The sequence below is a fragment of the Mustela putorius genome, unplaced genomic scaffold (assembly GCF_011764305.1).
Source record: "Mustela putorius furo isolate JIRA1106 unplaced genomic scaffold, ASM1176430v1.1 tig00003983_pilon_pilon_pilon, whole genome shotgun sequence".
NCBI lineage: Eukaryota > Metazoa > Chordata > Mammalia > Carnivora > Mustelidae > Mustela > Mustela putorius.
The window spans coordinates 3,040,138-3,060,945 of NW_025422123.1; the positions used below are offsets into that span (position 1 = coordinate 3,040,138).

Below are 20,808 nucleotides of genomic sequence, written 5' to 3' on the forward strand. Positions count from 1 at the left end.
GAATTTAAAGACTCAATTACCTCTCCCCCCCAGCCAGCTCCCCTCCAGCAATCCTCAGTTTGTTTCTTACAGTTAGGAGTCTCCTACAGTTTGCCTCTCTCTGTTTTTTATCTTTTTATTTTTCCTTCCCTTCCTTTATGCTCAACTGTTTTGTTTCTTAAATTCTACACTTGAGTGAAATCATATGGTATTTGTCTTTTTCTGACTTATTTTGCTTAGCATAATACCCTCTATTTCTATCCACATCCTTGCAAATGGCAAGATTCTAATTTTATTTTATGATAGGTGAGTAGTATTCATAGATAGATAGATAGATACATACATACATACATACATACACACACACATATCACATTTTCTTTATCCATTCTTCTGTCGATGGACATCTGGGCTCTTTCCATAGTTGGGCTAATGTGGACATTGCTGCTATAAACATTGGGGTGCATGTGCCCCTTTGAATCACTATTTTTGTATCCTTTGGATAAATACCTACTAGTGCAACAGCTGAGTGATAGGGTATTTCTGTTTTTAACTTTTTGAGGAAACTCCGTACTGTTTTCCAGAGCAGCTGCACCAGTTTGCATTCCCACCAACAGTGTAAAAGGGTTCCCCTTTCTCCACATCCTTGCCAACATCTGTTGTTTCCGGACTTGTTAATTTTAGTCATTCAGGAGGGCACTTGACATAATGAGCACTGGGTGTTAATATGCAACTGATGAATCACTAAATTCTACCCCTGAAACGATACACTGTATGTTAACTAAATTGAATTTCAATAAAAAAAATAAAGTCAAAGCACTGAAAGCTATCCAAACACATAAAGAAAAAGAAATGAACAAAGCATCAATAAGCTGTATGACTATTTTGAGCAGCCTAGTAAAAGTGAAATTGGAATGGAAAAAATATTTGAAGAAATAATGGTTGGAAGATTTCCAAAATTGATGAAAACTATAAACCCATGGAACCAAGAAGCTCAGCTACCTGCAAGAACAAGAAACATTGAAAAAAGGCAAATGAGGACACGTCATTAACCAAATTGCTTAAAATCAGTGACGAAGAAAAAAATCTAAAAGTAGCAGGAGAAAAAGTTAGTATTACTTACAAAAGGACAAAGATAATAACAATAGAAAAATTGTTGTCAGAAAAAAACAAGTCAGAAGACAGTGGAGCAATTATCTTAAAAGAACAAAGTACATCTAGAATTCTATACCCAATAAAAATCTCTCTCAAGGGGGCTGGGGTGGCCTCAGTTGTTCTCAGTTGGTTACGCATATCCGCTCTTGATTTCAGTTCAGGTCATGGGCTGTGGAACCTACTTAAGATTTTCTCCCTCCCTCTCCCTCTCCTTCTTCCTCTGTATACCCTCTCTCTCCCTCTCTTAAAAAAAAAAAAAAAAAAACTTTCAAAAACAAAGGTGAAGACTTTTTCAGGCATACAAAAGCTGATGGAATTCACCACCAGCAAACTTACATTACAAAAATACTTCATGTAGAAGGAAAATGATACCAGATAGAAATCTACATCTATACAAAGAATTGAAGAGCATTAGAAATGGTAATTATGAAGGCATATACTAAAAACTTTATAATTTTAAGCCACTTTTAAAAAAATAATGGACCATAGCAAAAATTTATGACTAAACCATGAATGTATTATGGGGTTTATAGCCTATAGAGGAGTGAAATGCATGAAAACAATAGGACAGAGGCTGAGAAGGAGAAAATGGAAGTAAGCTGTATTTAAGCAGGTTATACCAGTATTGTCAAATAGATAAATAAAGCCACATATGAAATTTATAATTTTCTAATAACCTTGTTAAAAAAGCAAAAATAATAATTTTCTAATAACCTTGTTAAAAAAGCAAAAATAATCAGTAAAATTAACTTTAATGGAACTTAATCTAATATGGCCAAAACAGTATTTTAGCAAGTAATCATAATATAAACAATATATTTTACATTCTTTTTTGCTTTTTAAATTTTTAGATCCAATGTAGATTTTACATCTCAAATACTGAATTTTGATCGGAAACACTTGGTCTATATTTGACTTCACAAAATGTACAGTAAAAAAATTTCCCATATCCAAGTTGTTCCAAATATACTTATGTTTTCTAATAACCAAGTAAAGGTATCAGTTTTTATTTTTAACTTGATTAAAGTAAAATAATATTAAAAGTTCAATTTCTCAGTGGTACTAGCCACATTTCAAGTGCTCAAAAGTGCAGTGTTACATGTGATATACTTCTATATTATTTGAGAATAGCCAAAGTTTAAAATGCCTATTTTAAAGCATAAAGCAACCAATAAAAAATGAAAAACAAATATAAAAAGTAATAGTTAATAAGTCAAAAAGGGGATGAAATGGAACCTTAAAAAATACTTAGTTAATCCAAAACGAGGTAGAAAAAGCAAAGCATTCCCCCCCACAAAAGGACAAAAAACATGATGGTAGGTCTAAACTAAATCAATAATCATAATTGTTAATGATATATAAACACTCCAGCTGAAATGCAGATATTATCAGAAAAAATGCAAGACCTGTATGTTGCCTACAAGAAATCCACTTTATAAAGGTGGAAATTGATTAAAAATAAGAAGATGGAAAAGATATACCACGCTAACATAAAACTAGTAGAAGTGGCTATAATAGATTTTAGAGCAAAGAATATTACCAACCATAAAGAGGGTTATTTGGTAAAGGGGATAATTCATGATAACCAATGTGTGGAAGAAACCCAAATGTCCATCAGCTAATGAATAGATAAATAAAATGTGTTATAGCCATACAATGGAATATTATTCAGTAATAAAAAGCAATGAAATATTGATATATGGTACAACATGGATAAACATTGAAAACATTATGCTAAATGAAAGAAGCGAGTCTCAAAATAAAATGTTCTACAATTGATTGTGGTGACAGTTACACATCTGTATGAATACAGAAATCACTGAAACCACTAAATTGTGCACTTTAAGTGGCTAAACTGCATGGTATGTAAGTGAATATCTCAATAAAACTTTTTTTTTTTTTAAAGAAAGCAGCATATCCTTGATGCCCTGAGCAAGGAAAATTTAATGTAATAAGATTATGTAATGAGGGATTGGCTGCTAGAGATAAAGAGAAGTCTGATAAATAACAGGAGGAGCAGATGTGGGGAAGAGCCACCATGTCCAAGGAAGGAATGAACTTGGAATAGGGCCCTCTCTCTAAGGTTAAGATTCAGACCTCATTGCTATGTAGCATTCCTGGATGTCAGCTAGGTTCTTTAGATGTCTCTGACTGAAGCTGGCAAACTGAAAACTGTCCGCTGATGCCAACAAAACTCACTGGGAAGTTGTTCTCAGGGGTGCTGGAGGACTCCCTAGAATGTTGCTTGCAAAGTGCTGCTTAATTTCACCAAGAAGTTGCACTTGGGTGCCTGCAAAGTTCCTAGCAAGCCTGCTGGGGTACCCATGAAATGAGCTGGGAAGCCACCTCCTGAGTGCATATACAACTTGCTAGAAACCAGATTGGGGGGTGGGGGACCACCTAAGTGCCTCAGACAGTTGAATGTCTGCTTTTGGCACAGGTCATGATCCCAGGGTCCTAGGATTGGACTCCCTGCTTGGTGGGGAGACTTCTTCTCCCTCTCCTTCTACTGTTCCCACTGCTTGTTCTTTCTTAATGTCAAATACATAAATGAAATCAAGAAAGAAAGAAAGAATGAAAGAAAGAAAAGGAAGAAAGAAAGAAAGAAAGAAAGAAAGAAAGAAAGGAAGGAAGGAAGGAAGGAAGGAAGGAAGGAAGGAAGGAAGGAAGAAAGAAGAAAGAAAGAAAGAAAGGGAGGGAGGGAAAAGGAAAACCAGATGGGTCAGTGGGTAACTCTCCAGGGAGCTACCCATGAGTGCCACTGAACTTGCTGGGAAGCTGATTGGAGGAGCCAATGAAACTTACCATGAAGATGCCTGCAGAAGTATCACTGCAACTACACTGGAGGTGAACCCCGTTAAGTCTTCCGCACAATAGCTGAGCATCACAGGAGCAAAAACTAAGGAAAGCACACTTGGAGGGGGTCAAGACACTTCTTCCTTCAGTGTCTCTCCAGTGCCTTCTATTGACAAAGCTTAACATCATGCCACTTGGCAAAGGAGAAATGTTTACAGGGTCCAGTACCAATATCACAAAGTAGGTTGAGGAAGGGTGCATTTGGAGCTTAAATGACACATTGGGTATATCTTAAAATGGGTTCAATGCTAGAAAGTCTATTATTCAAAGTATTAACTGTGTAAAACCATATGCTTATTCATGATGCAGAAAAAACACCAGATAAATTTCAACATCATTCAAGTTAAAACAGAACAAAATAAAAACCTTACTTTAGGAATAAAACTCACTTTTTAAAGCTGACAAAAACTATCTACAAAAAAAAACAAAAACAAAAACAAAACACCATAAACAGTCAATTCTCTACTCATGGGAGTTATCGTATGAAGTTGCTGCAGACACTGAATTAGCAAGTACTGAATCGTTACTCCTAGGGGAAATACAGGGTTAGATTCCCGAGGGCCTCTGGTAACATTTTTGCCAAATACTCAATACATAATCTGTTCTATATGTGTTTCTATTTAAAGACTGTATATGTGATTCATTGACATTGAACTCACAGCCTATAGAACTGTAACTAATGCCTAAACAAAACCTAGGTAACTTAACATGTTAAGACATGTAACTGTTTTCAGGGTGCCTCGGTGGCTCAGTGGGTTAAAGCCTTGCCTTTGGCTCAGGTCATGATCCCACGGTCCTGGAATCGAGCCCCGCATTGGGCTCTCTGCTCAGGGAGGAGCCTACTTCCTCCTCTCTGCCTGCCTCTCTGCCTACTTGTGATCTTCGTCTGTCAAATAAATATATAAAATAAATATGTAAAATCTTTAAGAAAAAAAAAGACACATGACTGTTTTCTTGCACTTAGGAACACTACACAGCACTTCAACATTATACTTGGGGGCCTTTTTAAACAGCAAAATCAACCCCAAAAAGTGTAAATAGATCAGGAAAGGATAGTTGTTTATAGTATAAAGGCTGAAATAAGCAAGCAGAGCATTGTTTTGTTCAACCTGGGAACATGTAGGAACATGTGCCTTAGGTGACTCGATTTTTTTTTGCCACTCTACACAATGTCCACAAGTAACCTTGACAATGACCTGAATATTGATTTGGGGGAGTAGGGAAGTTTGATGATAAAGAATCTGCAAAAACCAAGAGAAACTACACTGACTACATCATATTTTGTGGAAAAAATCTGGTGTTTTTTCTGCATCATGAATAAGCATATGGTTTTATACCGTTAATACTTTGAATAATAGACTTTCTAGTATTGAACCCATTTTAAGATATACCCAATGTGTCATTTATCATTTCATTGCTTTTAAACTCCAAAAAAAAAAGAACAAATTTAAAATGCCTGCTACTATTACAATCAATATTGTACTAGAGATCCTATGTAATACAATAAGAAAAAGAAACAAGAATTTGAAATGAATGTCATGATCCAGGTAATTTTGTCTACAAAACCCCCAAATCATCTATAAATTGGAATTTGACAAGGTTGTTAGACATGATTAATATATAAAGTTCAATTACATTTATATACCCCAGCAGCAAGTTAGAAATTTTTGGGTAACAAAAGATAATTGTTTTACAATGAAAAACATAAGGGTCCTACCTTAAACTTTAAAAATGTGAATGATCTTTGGGGTAAATACCCAGTAGTGCAATTGCAGGGTCATAGGGAAGCTCTATTTTTAATTTCTTAAGGAATTTCCACCATGTTCTCCAAAGTAGCTGCACCAACTTGCATTCTCACCAACAGTGTAAAAGGGTTCCCCTTTCTCCACATCCTCTCCAACACACGTTGTTTCCTGTCTTGCTAATTTTGGCCATTCTAACTGGTGTAAGGTGGTATCTCAGTGTGTTTTTCTTTTTTAATTTTGTAAAAGATTTTATTTATTTATTTGACACAGAGAGATCACAAGTAAGCAGAGAGGCAGGCAGAGAGAGAGGGGGAAGCAGGCTCCCCACTGAGCAGAGAGCCCGATGCAGGGCTGGATCCCAGGATCCCGAGATCATGACCTGAGCCGAAGGCAGAGGCTTCAACCCACTGAGCCACCGAGGCGCCACCCTCTCAATGTGGTTTTAATTTGAATCTCCCTGATGGCTAGTGATGATGAACATTTTTTCATGTGTCTGATAGTCATTTGTATGTCTTCATTGGAGAAGTGTCTGTTCATATCTTCTGCCCAATTTTTGACATGATTATCTGTTTTGTGTGTGTTGAGTTTGAGAAGTTCATTATAGATCCTGGATATCAACCTTTTGTCTGTACTGTCATTTGCAAATATCTTCTCCCATTCCGTGGGTTGCCTCTTTGTTTTGTTGACTGTTTCCTTTGCTGTGCAGAAGCGTTTGATCTTGATGAAGTCCCAAAATTACCCCCAAAGATACAGATGCAGTGAAAAGGGCCATCTGTACCCCAGTGTTTATAGCAGCAATGGCCACTGTCACCAAACTGGAAAGAACCAAGATGCCCTTTCAACGGACGAATGGATAAGGAAGATGAGGTCCATATACACTATGGAGTATTATGCCTCCATCAGAAATGATGAAAACCCAACTTTTGTAGCAACATGATGGGACTGGAAGAGATTATGCTGAGTGAAATAAGTCAAGCAGAGAGTCAATTTTCATATGGTTTCACTTATTTGTGGAACATAACAACTAATATGGAGGACATAGGGAGATGGAGAGGAGAAGGGAGTTGATGGAAATTGGAAGGGGAGACGAACTATGAGAGACTATGGACTCTGAAAAACAACCTGAGGGTTTTGAAGGGATGGGGGTGGGAGGTTGGGGGATGCAGGTGGTGGGTATTATGGAGGGCACGTACTGCATGGAGCACTGTGTGTGGTTCATAAATAATGAATTCTGTTACACTGAAAAGAAATTTTTTAAAAAAGTGAATGATCTTTGTATAGAAAACTACAAAATTTATTTTTTGAAATACAGTAAGGGAACTCTAAGTAAATGGCAAGCTTTAACTTCTTCATGGATAGTAAGAGTATCATTAAGTTGTTAATTTCTCCAAAATTGTCCTCTACATTAATTTCATCCAAAACCCCTATGGGGCTCTGAACAGAATTTGTGAAGTAAATTCTTTGAGTGAAAATGCAAAGAGCTATGGCAATCCTGAAGAAAAAACAAGATAGCAGACTGCCTTATCAGATAATCACATAGTCACAAAATATAATAGTATACAGCAAAGAAAATGAACCAGATACATGCATCAATGTGAATGAATCTCAAAAAATGTTAACATTGAGCTAAAAAAAAAAATCACAGAATATGTAAAATATCCCATTTTATATATTTCAAAAACAGGGAAGTGAAACTATTTTAGGGATTCATAAACATGAAATAAAACAATGAGGAAAATCATAGGAATTACAAACACAATCCAGAGTAATGGTTACAAAGGACTGATAATTTAAGTTGGGTGGTGAATATATAGGTGTTTGTTATTCAAACTGTCTTCTTACAATCCTCTTTGTGTATGTTTTATAATAAAACAATTTAAAAGATGGAATGCTCAGAAAATAGTGAGTCATGTCAAAACCCTAAATAAAGTGTATTAAATTTTGTCATGCTATTTTAGCTTTTAAAAACATGTTAACCATAACTGAAAAAGAACAGGACAGATCCCTCAAAAGTAATCTGTAAGTTTAAAATATTCAATTTTTAAATTGAGTATTTTATTTTTGGGCATTACACGTTAAATTCCCTCAACTGCCTATAGTCTCCAAATTAAAATGGTTGTGCATTAACTACTGAGCATTCCAAGTTATTTCACGGGGTTGCCCCCAATTGACATTTTAGTTCTGGTGGTGCTTTATAGCCAGTGCAATTATTTGAAAGTCCTTTTTCATAACAGAATGGAAAATTGGAATGTTAAAGTGCTATTGATAATGATATGATGTACGTTTCCTAAATAAGCTACTCAAATATAAAAATTATTTAATGTGCTAAAAGGGGGAATCATATGCTCATTGAACTTAGTCAACTCTTTAAATATGAAAGAAAATTAAAGAACTTTTTTTTTAAAAAGATTTTATTTATTTATTTGACAGATCACACGTAGGCAGAGAGGCAGGTAGAGAGATAAAGAGGAGGAAGCAGGCTCCCCGCTGAGCAGAGAGCCTGATGGGGGGCTCAATTCCAGGACCCTGGGATCATGACCTGAGCCAAAGTCAGAGGCTTTAACCCACTGAGCCACCCAGGCGCCCCCAAAATTAAAGAACTCTTAATCATAGGAAACAAACAGAGGGCTGCTGGAGGGGAGAGGGTGGAGGGATGGGGTACCTGGGTGGACATTAAGGAGGGCATGTGATGTAATGAGCACTGGGTATTATATAAGACTAATAATCATAGGCCTCTGCCTCTGAAACCAATGATACATTATATGTTAACTGAATTTAAATAAAAAATGTTTAAAAGTTTTTAAAAAAGAACATATATAAAATTGAGCAAACGTATCATTAAAAGATGTACTTGGGAATTTCTGGGGAGGGAATGCCACTGCATATTTGTCTATTGTTTTACTTGTACATTGTATTTTCAGGAATTCATTTGTCACTAGAATTGCAGACTGCTTTATTGAAAGGTACCCTAAAAATAATATCCAATTACTTTCATTATTCTGTGATTAATCTGTTTCAAATACTGAAGGAAAGGAAACCAGGCAAAGCAAAAAACAGAGCAGCAGCAGCGAACAAAAATACTAGTCTAAGGAGGCTTAGGCTTGGCTTCAGTGTGGACCATGTATCCCAGAGTTCATTAATAAATTAAATCAGACATTCCCTCTGATTTCAGTTCATCAGGTTTAAAACTCTACCTCTTAAATAAATGCATTATGTTGCATTAAAATAACAGAAAAGGAAAAAATAATCTCAAAACATGTGCATGTCTGCTAACTGCCAAAGCTTGAAATACAAAGACAAATTTGATGTATAGCACAAGATGTAACTTCTAAAATAAAAGCAACACACTGCTTTATCGGATATGCTACAAACAGCAATCTGACTGGTTTTAGAAAGTGAATGGAATTATAATCAATGAGGGCACCTATTTTTGTTCCATTAGGAGTATACCATCCTAAGTGAGAACAAATGAAATAGAGACATTTACATAAATGCAATTATAAAATAGTATTTTATTATTTTTAATATAGTGCTGTAACATTTCATAATATTGCATACTGCTCAAATGTTGGTTTATTTAGTTAGGGAAGAATATCCTCCCCTCATCCCACTCCCCAATTCGGAATTTGGACACATTATCCTTGTAGAGCCCTACCATATGGGCTCCTAATGTCACATTTTGTAAAACTATTACATTATGTAATGCTATGAACTAAAATGAGTAAAGGTTAACAACAATTACTTTGATTTCAGTTTCACAAAGCAGCCAGTATATTGCTGAATTGAGAACAGCAACAAAAAATCACTAAGACTTTGAATTAGAGTTACCCTTTTCCATAATGCTCCTTAAGAAAAAAATACGAGGCAAAGGTAATGCTTCTTTTAGTCCTTTATTCAACAAATCAACCTTTACCTTGCAAATAAGTTTTACAGTTACCAAATGATGTTATTTCTGTGCCAGCAGACTTTTTATGTGTTTGTTTTTTTGTTTTTGTTTTTGTTTTTTTGCTTTCTTGTTCTGGTGCTACCAGTTAAGTGAACAAAATGACATTAAAATTAAAGTTCCAGGAACACGTTTCAAAATAAAACCTGTTAAAGAAAACCAGGCTAGTGAGTCAGGTACTTACAAATACAAAACAAGTAAGCATAATTGCATAGATTAACTAGTACAAATTCAAATTCAGACAAAATAAAACAATGAATTTAATTAAATAAATGTAAAAGGCTCTTGCAAGTGTTTTCTTTTTTTCCATTAATGTTGCATGCACTTCCCTTTTACAACATGTTTTAATTTTTTTTTTGGCACAATTGCTCTTGAATTTAAATATATGTTTTTAGGAGAGCAAGTTAAAAAAAGAGATTTTTTTTTTTTCCATAAGGGTAAGTGAGATTAATGAAAATACATTTTGGAGCATTTAAAATATTTTATTTGAAAAGTGTAGTCATATAAAAAAAAATTTTAGTAACAAAGTATTTGCTAGTCTTGGTTCAATGAAGTCATCAGCATGTCCATAGCTGGTCCCAACTATTAGATAGATACTCACTCCCTCTTGCATTCAAATCTAATCAAATTAATTACCCAAATAACAGATCTAAAAAATTAAATATGAGTCTATATTTAGATGCTTGAAATATGGTCATATTCTGTGTTAGAGATAGAAGATTTTACTGGCAAAATTTAAAAACTGTCTCCTCAAAAATCATTTTATATGTGTGTGGGTATGCACACACATATGTATTATTTTTCCTTCTATAAGAACTATTTTGTTTGAAAGACTTGGCTTATTTATTAATGTGACTACAGGGTCCTCAAAATAAAAGCAGGCACAGCTGGTTAGTTTATGAATTATGCTGGATTATCAAGTTCAATTGATTAGAAAGAGTGGAATACCCTGTCACCTGATACTTAGAACCATCTGTACCACAAAAAAATGTTTATCTCATAAATTCACCATCAATTTGATAATCTTTGATATAACTACCCTGTTCTTTTGACTATACATAACACAAGAGAAAAACTTGTTATACTAAACTTTCTAACTTCCACTACAATAAAAAGGGCACAGATACAATCCTCTACTTAACAATATATAAAAAGGGGTTTGGCAGATACAGTCAGCATTATGGACACCATTTAAACCTGTATTTTATAGCTGTAGGTATTAAGTGTCTTGCCAAAAGCATAGTTTCATGATACATAATTTACAAAGTGTCATACTATTTAAAAGTATTCCTATATACATTTTCTTTTTGTAACATGCCTCTGATTTCCAGCAGAAACATTATAAATGCTATCATAAATGAAATCTTTCTTTACAGAATAGACTATGAATCATATCAAAAATGCTTTAGTTCCCATCTTAAAACAGTTGTATACTAATTTTTAAATAAGTACTTTAGGTATATAATTAGAAGTGTAAATAGCCTGCATATAACTATAAACGAAAAGACTGAGTTCAACAGTACCACAGCTGCTTGGAAAGCTCTACCAAGTACATCACTGTGAAAATAACACACAGACACCATTTACATATGTATCTATAAATAAATATATATATATACTTTTCCTATTGAAACTTTTTTTTAAAAGCTTTATGGTTTGAAGAGGTTTTTGCTGTTAAAACATAAAACATGTACATCATGTTGACCAATCTTATACAAATGTAACTTAATACACTGATTTACAACAAGCAGCAGTATGGCCCTCCAACTATTATGAAAAAAGGAAAAAACAATTCCTAGTACAGATTTCAGCTATATTAAAGAGTCCTTAGCAATTTTCATTAGTGTCATCCTTTAGTGTCCAAACATTAAGTCCATTTAATAAAATTTAACACGTAACAAGGTGATCTCTTCAGGATAATTTTGTCATTCAAGTACCCAAGTTTATTATTACACAGAAAGTGAAACTTTTCAATGACTGCTCTGAAAAAAATCAGAGAAAAGATTACAGTATTATTTTTGCTATGTAGCACTACTTTAGATTCATGATGGCATCTCTATCACGATGCTTATTAAAATGAAGAGTGAAAAAATAATAAAACACTATTTCAAAAATGGTAGCATTTTTGGTCAAAATACAAAATATACTAATATAATAGCATTTACATGTTAAAAACACAAATATTTAAATGTTGTGTAATCATCTTAATGTGTTCAACATGAAGAACAGCTTTTCTCTTCACAATTGCCACATTTTAATTGATTATCAGTACAATACTTCTATGTTCTATAAATAAATTTTACAGGTTTTCTGCTGTAATTTTTTTTTTGCAAAGTATAACCTACAGCACAGTGATTTATAATTTAAGGTAACAGATATTTTCACATTCTAATTTAGCTTTTACACTATTTCATGCTTCTGAAGCTTTTTTGTTTTTGCTTCAAGATAGAGGTAGATTTAGTAGATTGGGCATGTCAGACTTACTGCCAAAATGCAATTATCAGCTGTACTGCCAATGTGCAGTTTCCAAGATGCGAGAAAAAAAACTCAGAACCATTATATATAATACTTTATCGAAGTTCTCCTTTTCAAGCTTAAGTTATTAAATAATTTCATATATATTTAATTGCTCACAAAGTTACAAAAAATAGGTAAGACAATAAAAACACAAATATACGTACACCAAAATAAAAAAACTAAAATGAAAGATTGCATCTGAATGGAAACTTCTTTTGTTTTGCTTTTTAAAAGTGCATCAACTTTTCCCTTTTCCTAAGTAAAAAACACAGCAAACATTCCTACTGATACTGTAACAAAGAAGAGATCTCTGAAACTATCTTTCATAGCCAGTAATTTTTACCCCACCAAGTTAAAGTTGAAATCCTTCCATTGGTGCTTCCTGCTGCTGAAATACGAACTGTTGCTGACTTTCATCCACCTGAGGTACAATGCTGGGGTCATCTTCCTCTACACCAAAGTAATGTTCAATCAGATCAAAAGCCTTTTGGTAAATTTCCTGATTTTCATGGCTTTGCAGAAATTCAATTTTATCCAGACCTGTTTTACATATATATACATATATAAAGAAAACTGTTACTCAAGTTTCATTATATATGTGAACCAAAATAATGAAAACATAGCATTTGTCAGTCTATCATCAATGGGGGTGTTGTTCCTATCTAATTCTTGCACATACTGAGAGCCAACACAATTTATGTCTTAAACTTCAAGAATGACAGCATAAGGCAGTGTGGTAAAAGCACCAGCCTGGGAATCAAGAGATCATAGACTCTACCTTGTTAGCTGTGTGATTTTGACCAAATAACTTTGGTTTCTCTATACTTTAGTTTCTCAATTTTAAAATCAATTTCTCAACTTTAGATTATGTAACTCTACACGTCCTTTCCAGAGTAATTATGTTATTTATTAAAAGCACAAAAAAGGAAAAGCACCAAAACAAATACAAATGAAGAAACAAAAGGTGAGCAAACTAACATACATTCTCTCAGAGATAGAATCCAAGGAGATCAATATGGAATGAGTATTATTTACAAATCCAATATAGCTATTGTATAATATGCCAAAAGTATAACCTATAAGTGAAACTGAAAAAGCCTATTTTTACAAAATTAACAAAATCTAGAGCACTCTATTTTATTGCCTACAAGAAGAAAAATCTACACTTAGTCTGGGTGATGCTGAATATATTTTTCATTTAATTACAGGAAAACCTCTTCAACTGTATCATTGCAGAATAGTACTGAAGTACCAGCCAGAGCAATTAGGCAACAAAAAGAAATTAAAGCCATCTAATTCAAAACGGAAGAAGGGAAACTGTCACCATTTGCATGCTATCATATATAGAAAATCCTAGACTCCACCAAAAACCTTAAAACTAATCAATGAATTCAGTAAAGTAGCAGTATATAAATAAAATTAGTACAAAAATCTATTGCATTTCTATACATCCATAACAAACTATCAGAAAAAGAAATTAAAAAATAATCCCACTTACAAGTGCATCAAAAAGAATAAACTACCTAGGAATAAATTTAACCAAGGAGGTGAACGACCTGGACATTAAGAACTATAATGAAAGAAATTGAAGACAGTACAAATAAATGCAAAGATATTCTGTGCTAATGGGTTGGAAGAATTAATATTATTAAAATGTCTATTCTACCCAAAACAATCTACAGATTCAATATACTCTGTGTCAAAATTCCAATGGCATTTTTCCAGAAATAGAACAAATAATCCTAAAATAAACATAAATATATTGGAGAGAGAGAGAGCACAGAAGGAGAGTGAGAGGGAGAAGCAGACTCCCCACTGGACAGGGAATCCGATATGTGGCTCGATTCCAGGGCCCCAGGGTCATGACCAGAGCCGAAGGTAGACACTTAATTGACTGAGCCACTCAGGTGCCTCTTTATAGAAGCACACAGAACCCTAAATAGCCAAAAGCAGCTTTAAAAAAAGAACAAAGCTGGAGACATCATACTCTCTGATTTCAAACTGTATTACAAAGCTGTAATAATAAAAACTTACTAGCATAAAAACAGATCGATGGAATAGAGAGCCCAGAAAGAAACCCACATATAAAATCAATTAATTTACTACAAAGAAGCAAAGAATGTAAAATACAATGGGAAAAGGGCAGTCTTTTCAAAAAATGGTGCTGGAAAACTGGACAATCACACACAAAAGAGTGAAACTGGGCCACTAACATACACTGTACACAAAAACTCTGTATACATTACTTGAATGTAAGATCTGAAACCATAAAGTAGAAGAAAACATCAGTGATAAACTTTTGACACTGGTCTTGTCAATATTTTAGAATTGACACCCAAAGCAAATACAACAAAAGTCAAAATAAACAAGTGGGATTACATCAAACTAAAAAAAGCTTCTGCACAGCAAAGGAACCCATCAACAAAATCAACGAAATGAAAAGACAACCTATAGAATAGAGACAATATTTGCAAGTCATATACCTTAAGGAGTTAATGCCCAAAATACATAAAGAACTGAACACCAACTCAACACCCAAAACAAGCAATCTGGCTAAAATATGGGCAGAGGACCTAAACAGAAACTACCCCAAAGAAGACAGATATCCAACAAGCACCTGAAAAGGTGTCCAACGTCAGTAATCATTAGGGAAATTTAAATAAAAACTGCAATGAAAATAATTGCCTCACATCTGTTAGAATGACTATTATCAAAAAGACTAGATATAACAAGTATAGGTAGATGTGAACAAATGAGACCCTGGTGCACTGTTGGTAGGAATGTAAATTGGTGCAGCCACTATGGTAAACAGTACAGAGGTTCTTCAAAAATTAAACTACCCCCCAAAAACAGAACTATCACATAATTTAGCAATTCCACTTCTGGGTATTTATCCAAAGAAAATGCAAACACTAAGTAGAAAAGACATCTGCTATCCCAACGTTCACTGAAGCACTATTTAGGGTGGCTAAGATATGTGAGCAACATAACTGTTTACTGACAAATGAATGGATAAAAAGAAAAAAAAAATGTACACATGTATACGATAAAATATTCAGCCATAAAAAAAGAATGTAATCTTGTCGTTTGTGACAACACGGATGGACCTTGATGGCATTATGCTAAATAAAATAAGCCACAGAGAGAAAATAATCTCACACATATATAAAATCCAAAAACAAACAACAACAAAAAATACCAAGCTCATAGATACAGAGAATGGACTGGTGGTTGCCAGTGGGGAAAGTTGGCAAAATGGGTGAAGGAGGTCAAAAGGTACAAACTTCTAGTAATAAATAAGTCATGGAGAAATAACATATAGCATGGGCACCAGAGTTAATAATATTGTATTATGTATTTATAAATTGCTAAGAAAGTAAATCTTACAAGTTCTCATCACAAGGAAAACATTTTGTAACTGTATGGTAATGGTTGTTAACTAGACTTACTATGGTGATCATGATAGTTTTACAGCATATACAAACATGGAATCATTATGTTGTATACCTGAGGGCAACTTGTAATATTATATGTCAGTTAAAAAGAAGACTTGACAAAGGGGCACATGCACCCGAATGTTTACAGCAGCAATGTCCACAATAGCCAAACTATGGAAAGAACCTAGATGTCCATCAACAGATGAATGGATCACGAAGATGTGGTATATATACACAATGGAATACTATGCAGCCATCAAAAGAAATGAAATCTTGCCATTTGCGACAACATGGATGGAACTAGAGCGTATCATGCTTAGCGAAATAAGTCAAGCAGAGAAAGACAACTATCATATGATCTCCCTGATATGAGGAAGTGGTGATGCAACATGGGGGCTTAAGTGGGTAGGAGAAGAATCAATGAAACAAGATGGGATTGGGAGGGAGACAAACCATAAGTGACTCTTAATCTCACAAAACAAATTGAGGGTTGCTGGGGGGAGGGGGTTTGGGAGAAGGGGGTGGGGTTGTGGACATTGGGGAGGGTGTTGCTTTGGTGAGTGCTGTGAAGTGTGTAAACCTGGTGATTTGCGGACCTGTACCCCTGGGGATAAAAATATATGTTTATAAAAAATAAAAAATTAATTAAAAAAAAAAGAAGACTTGACTGTAATGATACATTTTTGAACTGACTGCTTACCATATGCTTCTTCAATGAGAGCACAGTATGGATTAATGCCTATTCCATTCTGCTTAGATTCTTGTTCTCCAAGACGTAAAATATTTTCAAGTCCATTTAAAGCCACTTGGACTATTTTAGAGTCCATAACAGTCAACAGGTCACAAAGTGGTTTAATGCAACCTAAGGCTACCAAATACCTTCAGAGTAATTTTAAAAAAAGTGGAGGGAAAAAAAAAAACATTTAGAAAGACTTAAATATTATTTATAGCAAATATTCTTCAGTGAACTGTTCAATAAACAATTAAGAAAAGTATCTTTATACAAACTCGACATTAAAATATTTAAATTTTCACTTACATAGGAACCTGAAAACTTTTTACTCTATTTTCATTTAACATAATTAGCAATAAACGAGATTACAAATATTACAAAAATACACATACAAGTAAATCGTTACTTGGACTGTTTCTGCATGGCATATGAATAGTATTAAGAACAACAGTGGTTTCAAGGTGCTAATATTTAAAGGTGAGTCTATGTGCACATACTAGGGTCATATAGAAGTAGGCAGAAATGAAGAGGGATAAGGGATACCTAAATCAAATTTCTCACAAAAACAATCATAGCTGATGCTCTAAAATACCACCTATGTTTCAGAAGCAATACTGAATACTGAATACTACATTATGAATAATTTTAATAAACAATGTTCACAAAGTTATTCCATTCATTTTTTAATACTTTGTTCTTTTCTAGTTTTTATTAGCTCTTTTCCATTCTCTATAATATAAACAAAGTAACTGATTTATTTAGTTGGCAAAAAGTCCATTAAAGCTAAAGAAAAAACACACGTACTTGTTTGAAGCTAGACTGTATGGCTTCAAGTCCCAATTCCACTCATTAGTTGGGTGACTTTGAGTGACTGCTCTATGTCTAAGTTTCTCCATCTTAAAATGGAGATAATAACAGTACCAAGCTCAGACAGTTGCTACAAAAATATAGTTAAGCATTCAATAAAAGTTAATTTCTTTTTTTCTTTTTTCCAAAGATTTTATTTATTTATTCTACAGAGACACAGTGAGAGAGGAACAGAAGCAAGGGGAGAGGGAGAAGGAGAAGCAGGCTTCCCGCTGAGCAGGTATCCTGATGCAGAGCTCAATCCCAGGCCCTGGGATCATGAACTGAGCTGAAGACAGACACTTAATGACTGAGCCACCCAGGTACCCCTAAAAGTTAGTTTCTACTCTTTTTTTTTTTTAATTACATACCTTCACTAGAGCACTCAATTGCCATATACTATAGCTAATCGATATATTTGTTGATTGAATATTTCTTAGAGGTATGAAGTTAAAGGACATAAAATACATGAAGGTATCGGATACACCCTTGGCATTTAATAACTGAAATGACTTAGCACAACAACTGGCAATATGAGACATTCAATAAATATTAGTGGTATGCATGCTGAAACTAATTTGTAATCAAGATCTCCTCCCATATATGTAGAATTAATGAAATGATGAAAATGGTAAGAAGAAATAATGATCTCAGTTTGGACACTCGATTCACACCAATAAATTTAAGTAATAATATATGGACTAGACATAATAATGAAAATAATTAAACAAAGAAACTTTGGTTCCCAAAGAAGATAAAAATAATATTAGCTGATAAAAAAAAAAAAATGAGAGCCGACCCTGTACACACTGTTGGTGGGAAATTCAAGCTGGTGCAACCACTCTGGAAAACAGCATGGAGGTTCCTCAAAAAGTTGAAAATAGAGTTACCATATGACCCAGCAATCGCACTACTGGGTATTTACCCTAAAGATACCAAATGTAGTGATCTGAAGGGGTATGTGCACCCAAATGTTTATAGCAGCAATGTCCACGATATCCAAACTATGGAAAGAACCTAGATGTCCATCAACAGATGAATGGATAAAGAAGATGTGGTACAGATATACAATGGAATACTATGCAGCCATCAAAAGAAATGAAATCTTGTTATTTGTGACGACATGGGTGGAACTAGAGGGTATTATGCTTAGCAAAATAAGTCAATCAGAGAAAGACAATTATCATATGATCTCCCTGATATGAGGAAGTGGAGAGGCAATGTGGGGGGTTTGGGAGGAAAGGAATAAATGAAACAAGATGGGATTAGGAGGGAGTCAAACCATAAGAGACTCTTAATCTCACCAAACAAACTGAGGGTTGCCGGGGGGAAGGAGGTAAGGAGAGGGTGGTGGGGTTATGGACACTGGGGAGGGTATGTGCTATGGTGAGTGCTGTGATGTGTAAACCTGGCGATTCACAGACCTGTACCCCTGGGGCTAATAATACATTATATGTTAATAAAAAAATTAAAAAATTAAAAAATTAAAAATGCAAGCTAGAACAAGGGGAAGACCTTGTTTTATTATTCTTTATATTCATAACATAATGAGATGGAAATGTAATAGAAAGAGGTAGAATGGAAGAGATGTTATCAATATATAAAAATATAAATCTTAGACACAAGATAATAGCACAAACGAAGGCAATAAGGCAAAGCTGTCACAACAGGTTATCTCAAAATCCTCTCAGCAATTTGTAAAATAGCTAGCAGCTGCCTTATTTTATAAATTAAGACATAAATTAAATATTCATTAGAAAATACTTCCTAAACAGTCACTTCAAGAAACCCAAAGAGTCCTAAATTTCACAGACAAATCCATAGAACAAGAAGATTCTGTAGGAAGTCAGGCTTTTATGCAAGTGCAAAGTAGAACCTTGTTATGGGGCAAAAGAGAGTAAAAAGCACAAGATAAAAAGAAATTTAGGAATCAATTCTGATCATAAAAGTTGTGAAGATTACAAATAACAATGATAATATTAGCTAATCTTAGTAGAGAACTTAATGTTTAGGTACCACGTTAAGTGCTTTAAATGTATGACTCCCAGGGTGCCTGGGTGGCTCAGTGGGTTAAGGCTTCTGCCTTTGGCTCAGGTCATGATCCCAGGGTCCTGGGATCAAGACCTGCGTTGGGCTCTCTGCTCGGCAGAGAGCCTGCTTCCTCCTCTCTCTCTGCCTGCCTCTCTGCCTATTTGTGATCTCTGTCAGGTAAATAAATAAAATCTTTAAAAAAATAAATAAATAAATAAATAAAAAATTAAAAAATGTATGAATCTCATTTAATTATCAGGAGACTACCATAAGGTATTATCTGTTATCAAATTCACTTAAAAAATGAAGAAACTGGGGTGCCTGGGTGGCTCAGTGGGTTAAACTTCTGCCTTCAGCTCAGGTCATGATCTCAGGGTCCTGGGGTCGAGCCCCACATTGGGCTCTCTGCTCAGCAGGGAGCCTGCTTCCCCCCCTCTCTCTGCCTGCTTCTCTGCCTACTTGTGATCTCTATCTGTAAAATAAATAAATAAAATCTTTAAAAAAAAAAAAAGAAGAAGAAACTGTGGATCAGACAGGTAAAATGACTTTGTCAAAGCCATACAACTTTTACTGAAAAAATAGGATTTGAAAGCAGCCTGACTTCAAAGCCCATGTACCTAGTATTTATGTTGTTAATAAAAGAAACAAGTAAACAAACAACAAAAGGCCTATCAAAAAAGCTACTGTGAAAGAAAAAAAAGAAAATAATTATAGGGAAAGAAAAGATACCATCCACAGGTAAGGCTAACAACTGACTAGGAAAACATTATTATAAAAACAAATGTCTATTTCAGTATTATCTTTTATTTTATTTTTAAAAATTATTTTAAATAAGTGGATGTTCAAATTCATTAGCCATTTCTATATAATACAGTTATATGCATGTGACTCTAATAGTATAAAAAAATATTTAGTGTCCATTAGAGTATATTTTGCAAATTAATATAAACTATTCTTTTTCAGATTTTTAGTCTCTGATTTTTCATAAATAGTCTGCCAAGGCAAGTGATGTTAACTATCCTTTACTGAAAAACATTAAAAACAAAAAACTACTGTGAATGAATAATATAACTGATATAACAAATGCTTTCATTTAACATTAAAAATGCATTTTAAATTGACTTAGAAATAATACTTTAGTTTCATCAACAAATAAAAAGTATATAGTACTTTATTTTATTCCATGTGCATTTAAAAAAATAAATATAAAAAAACTCTGTATCACACCTTATTTGTTCTGGAGTACCTCCTGATGTTGCATTAGTTATAGCCCAAGCGGCTTCCTTCCTGGTGCGAAACTCTGCTTTCTGAAGAATCTCAATCAAAACAGGAAAAATATTTGCATCTATAACAGCCTGAGGAGGAAAAATGATACAACATAAACAGTCCCAATGCTATTTTTAAAATGTTATAAGTAGAGAAAATATAAGACCCATTGGCTTTAAAATGACTATTTGGAAATAACTGGAAATCTTTCTAATCTTCCAACAAACTTTCACATACTTTCAAGACTGGAAAAAATATTAACAGAACATTAATTTAAATATGATAAAGCTTAGTTGGTTA

General features: G+C 34.1%; 1 protein-coding gene across 3 annotated transcripts in view; it reads right to left on the minus strand.

Moving 5' to 3' along the window:
- Positions 1-9,606: 9,606 nt before the first annotated feature.
- The window catches only part of KPNA5 (karyopherin subunit alpha 5), a 50,483-nt gene continuing 39,281 nt past the window's right edge, over positions 9,607-20,808 (minus strand). For 2 of the 3 annotated variants that reach the window (XM_013063024.2, XM_013063020.2), the window contains 3 exons: positions 20,470-20,597; positions 16,333-16,511; positions 9,607-12,735 (listed from right to left, as the gene is read on the minus strand). In XM_013063024.2, coding sequence (XP_012918478.1) covers positions 12,548-12,735; positions 16,333-16,511; positions 20,470-20,597 — 495 coding nt within the window. In that variant the 3' untranslated portion in view covers positions 9,607-12,547. The remainder of the gene's footprint in view (positions 12,736-16,332; positions 16,512-20,469; positions 20,598-20,808) is intronic. The other variant, XM_013063023.2, reaches the window with a different exon arrangement.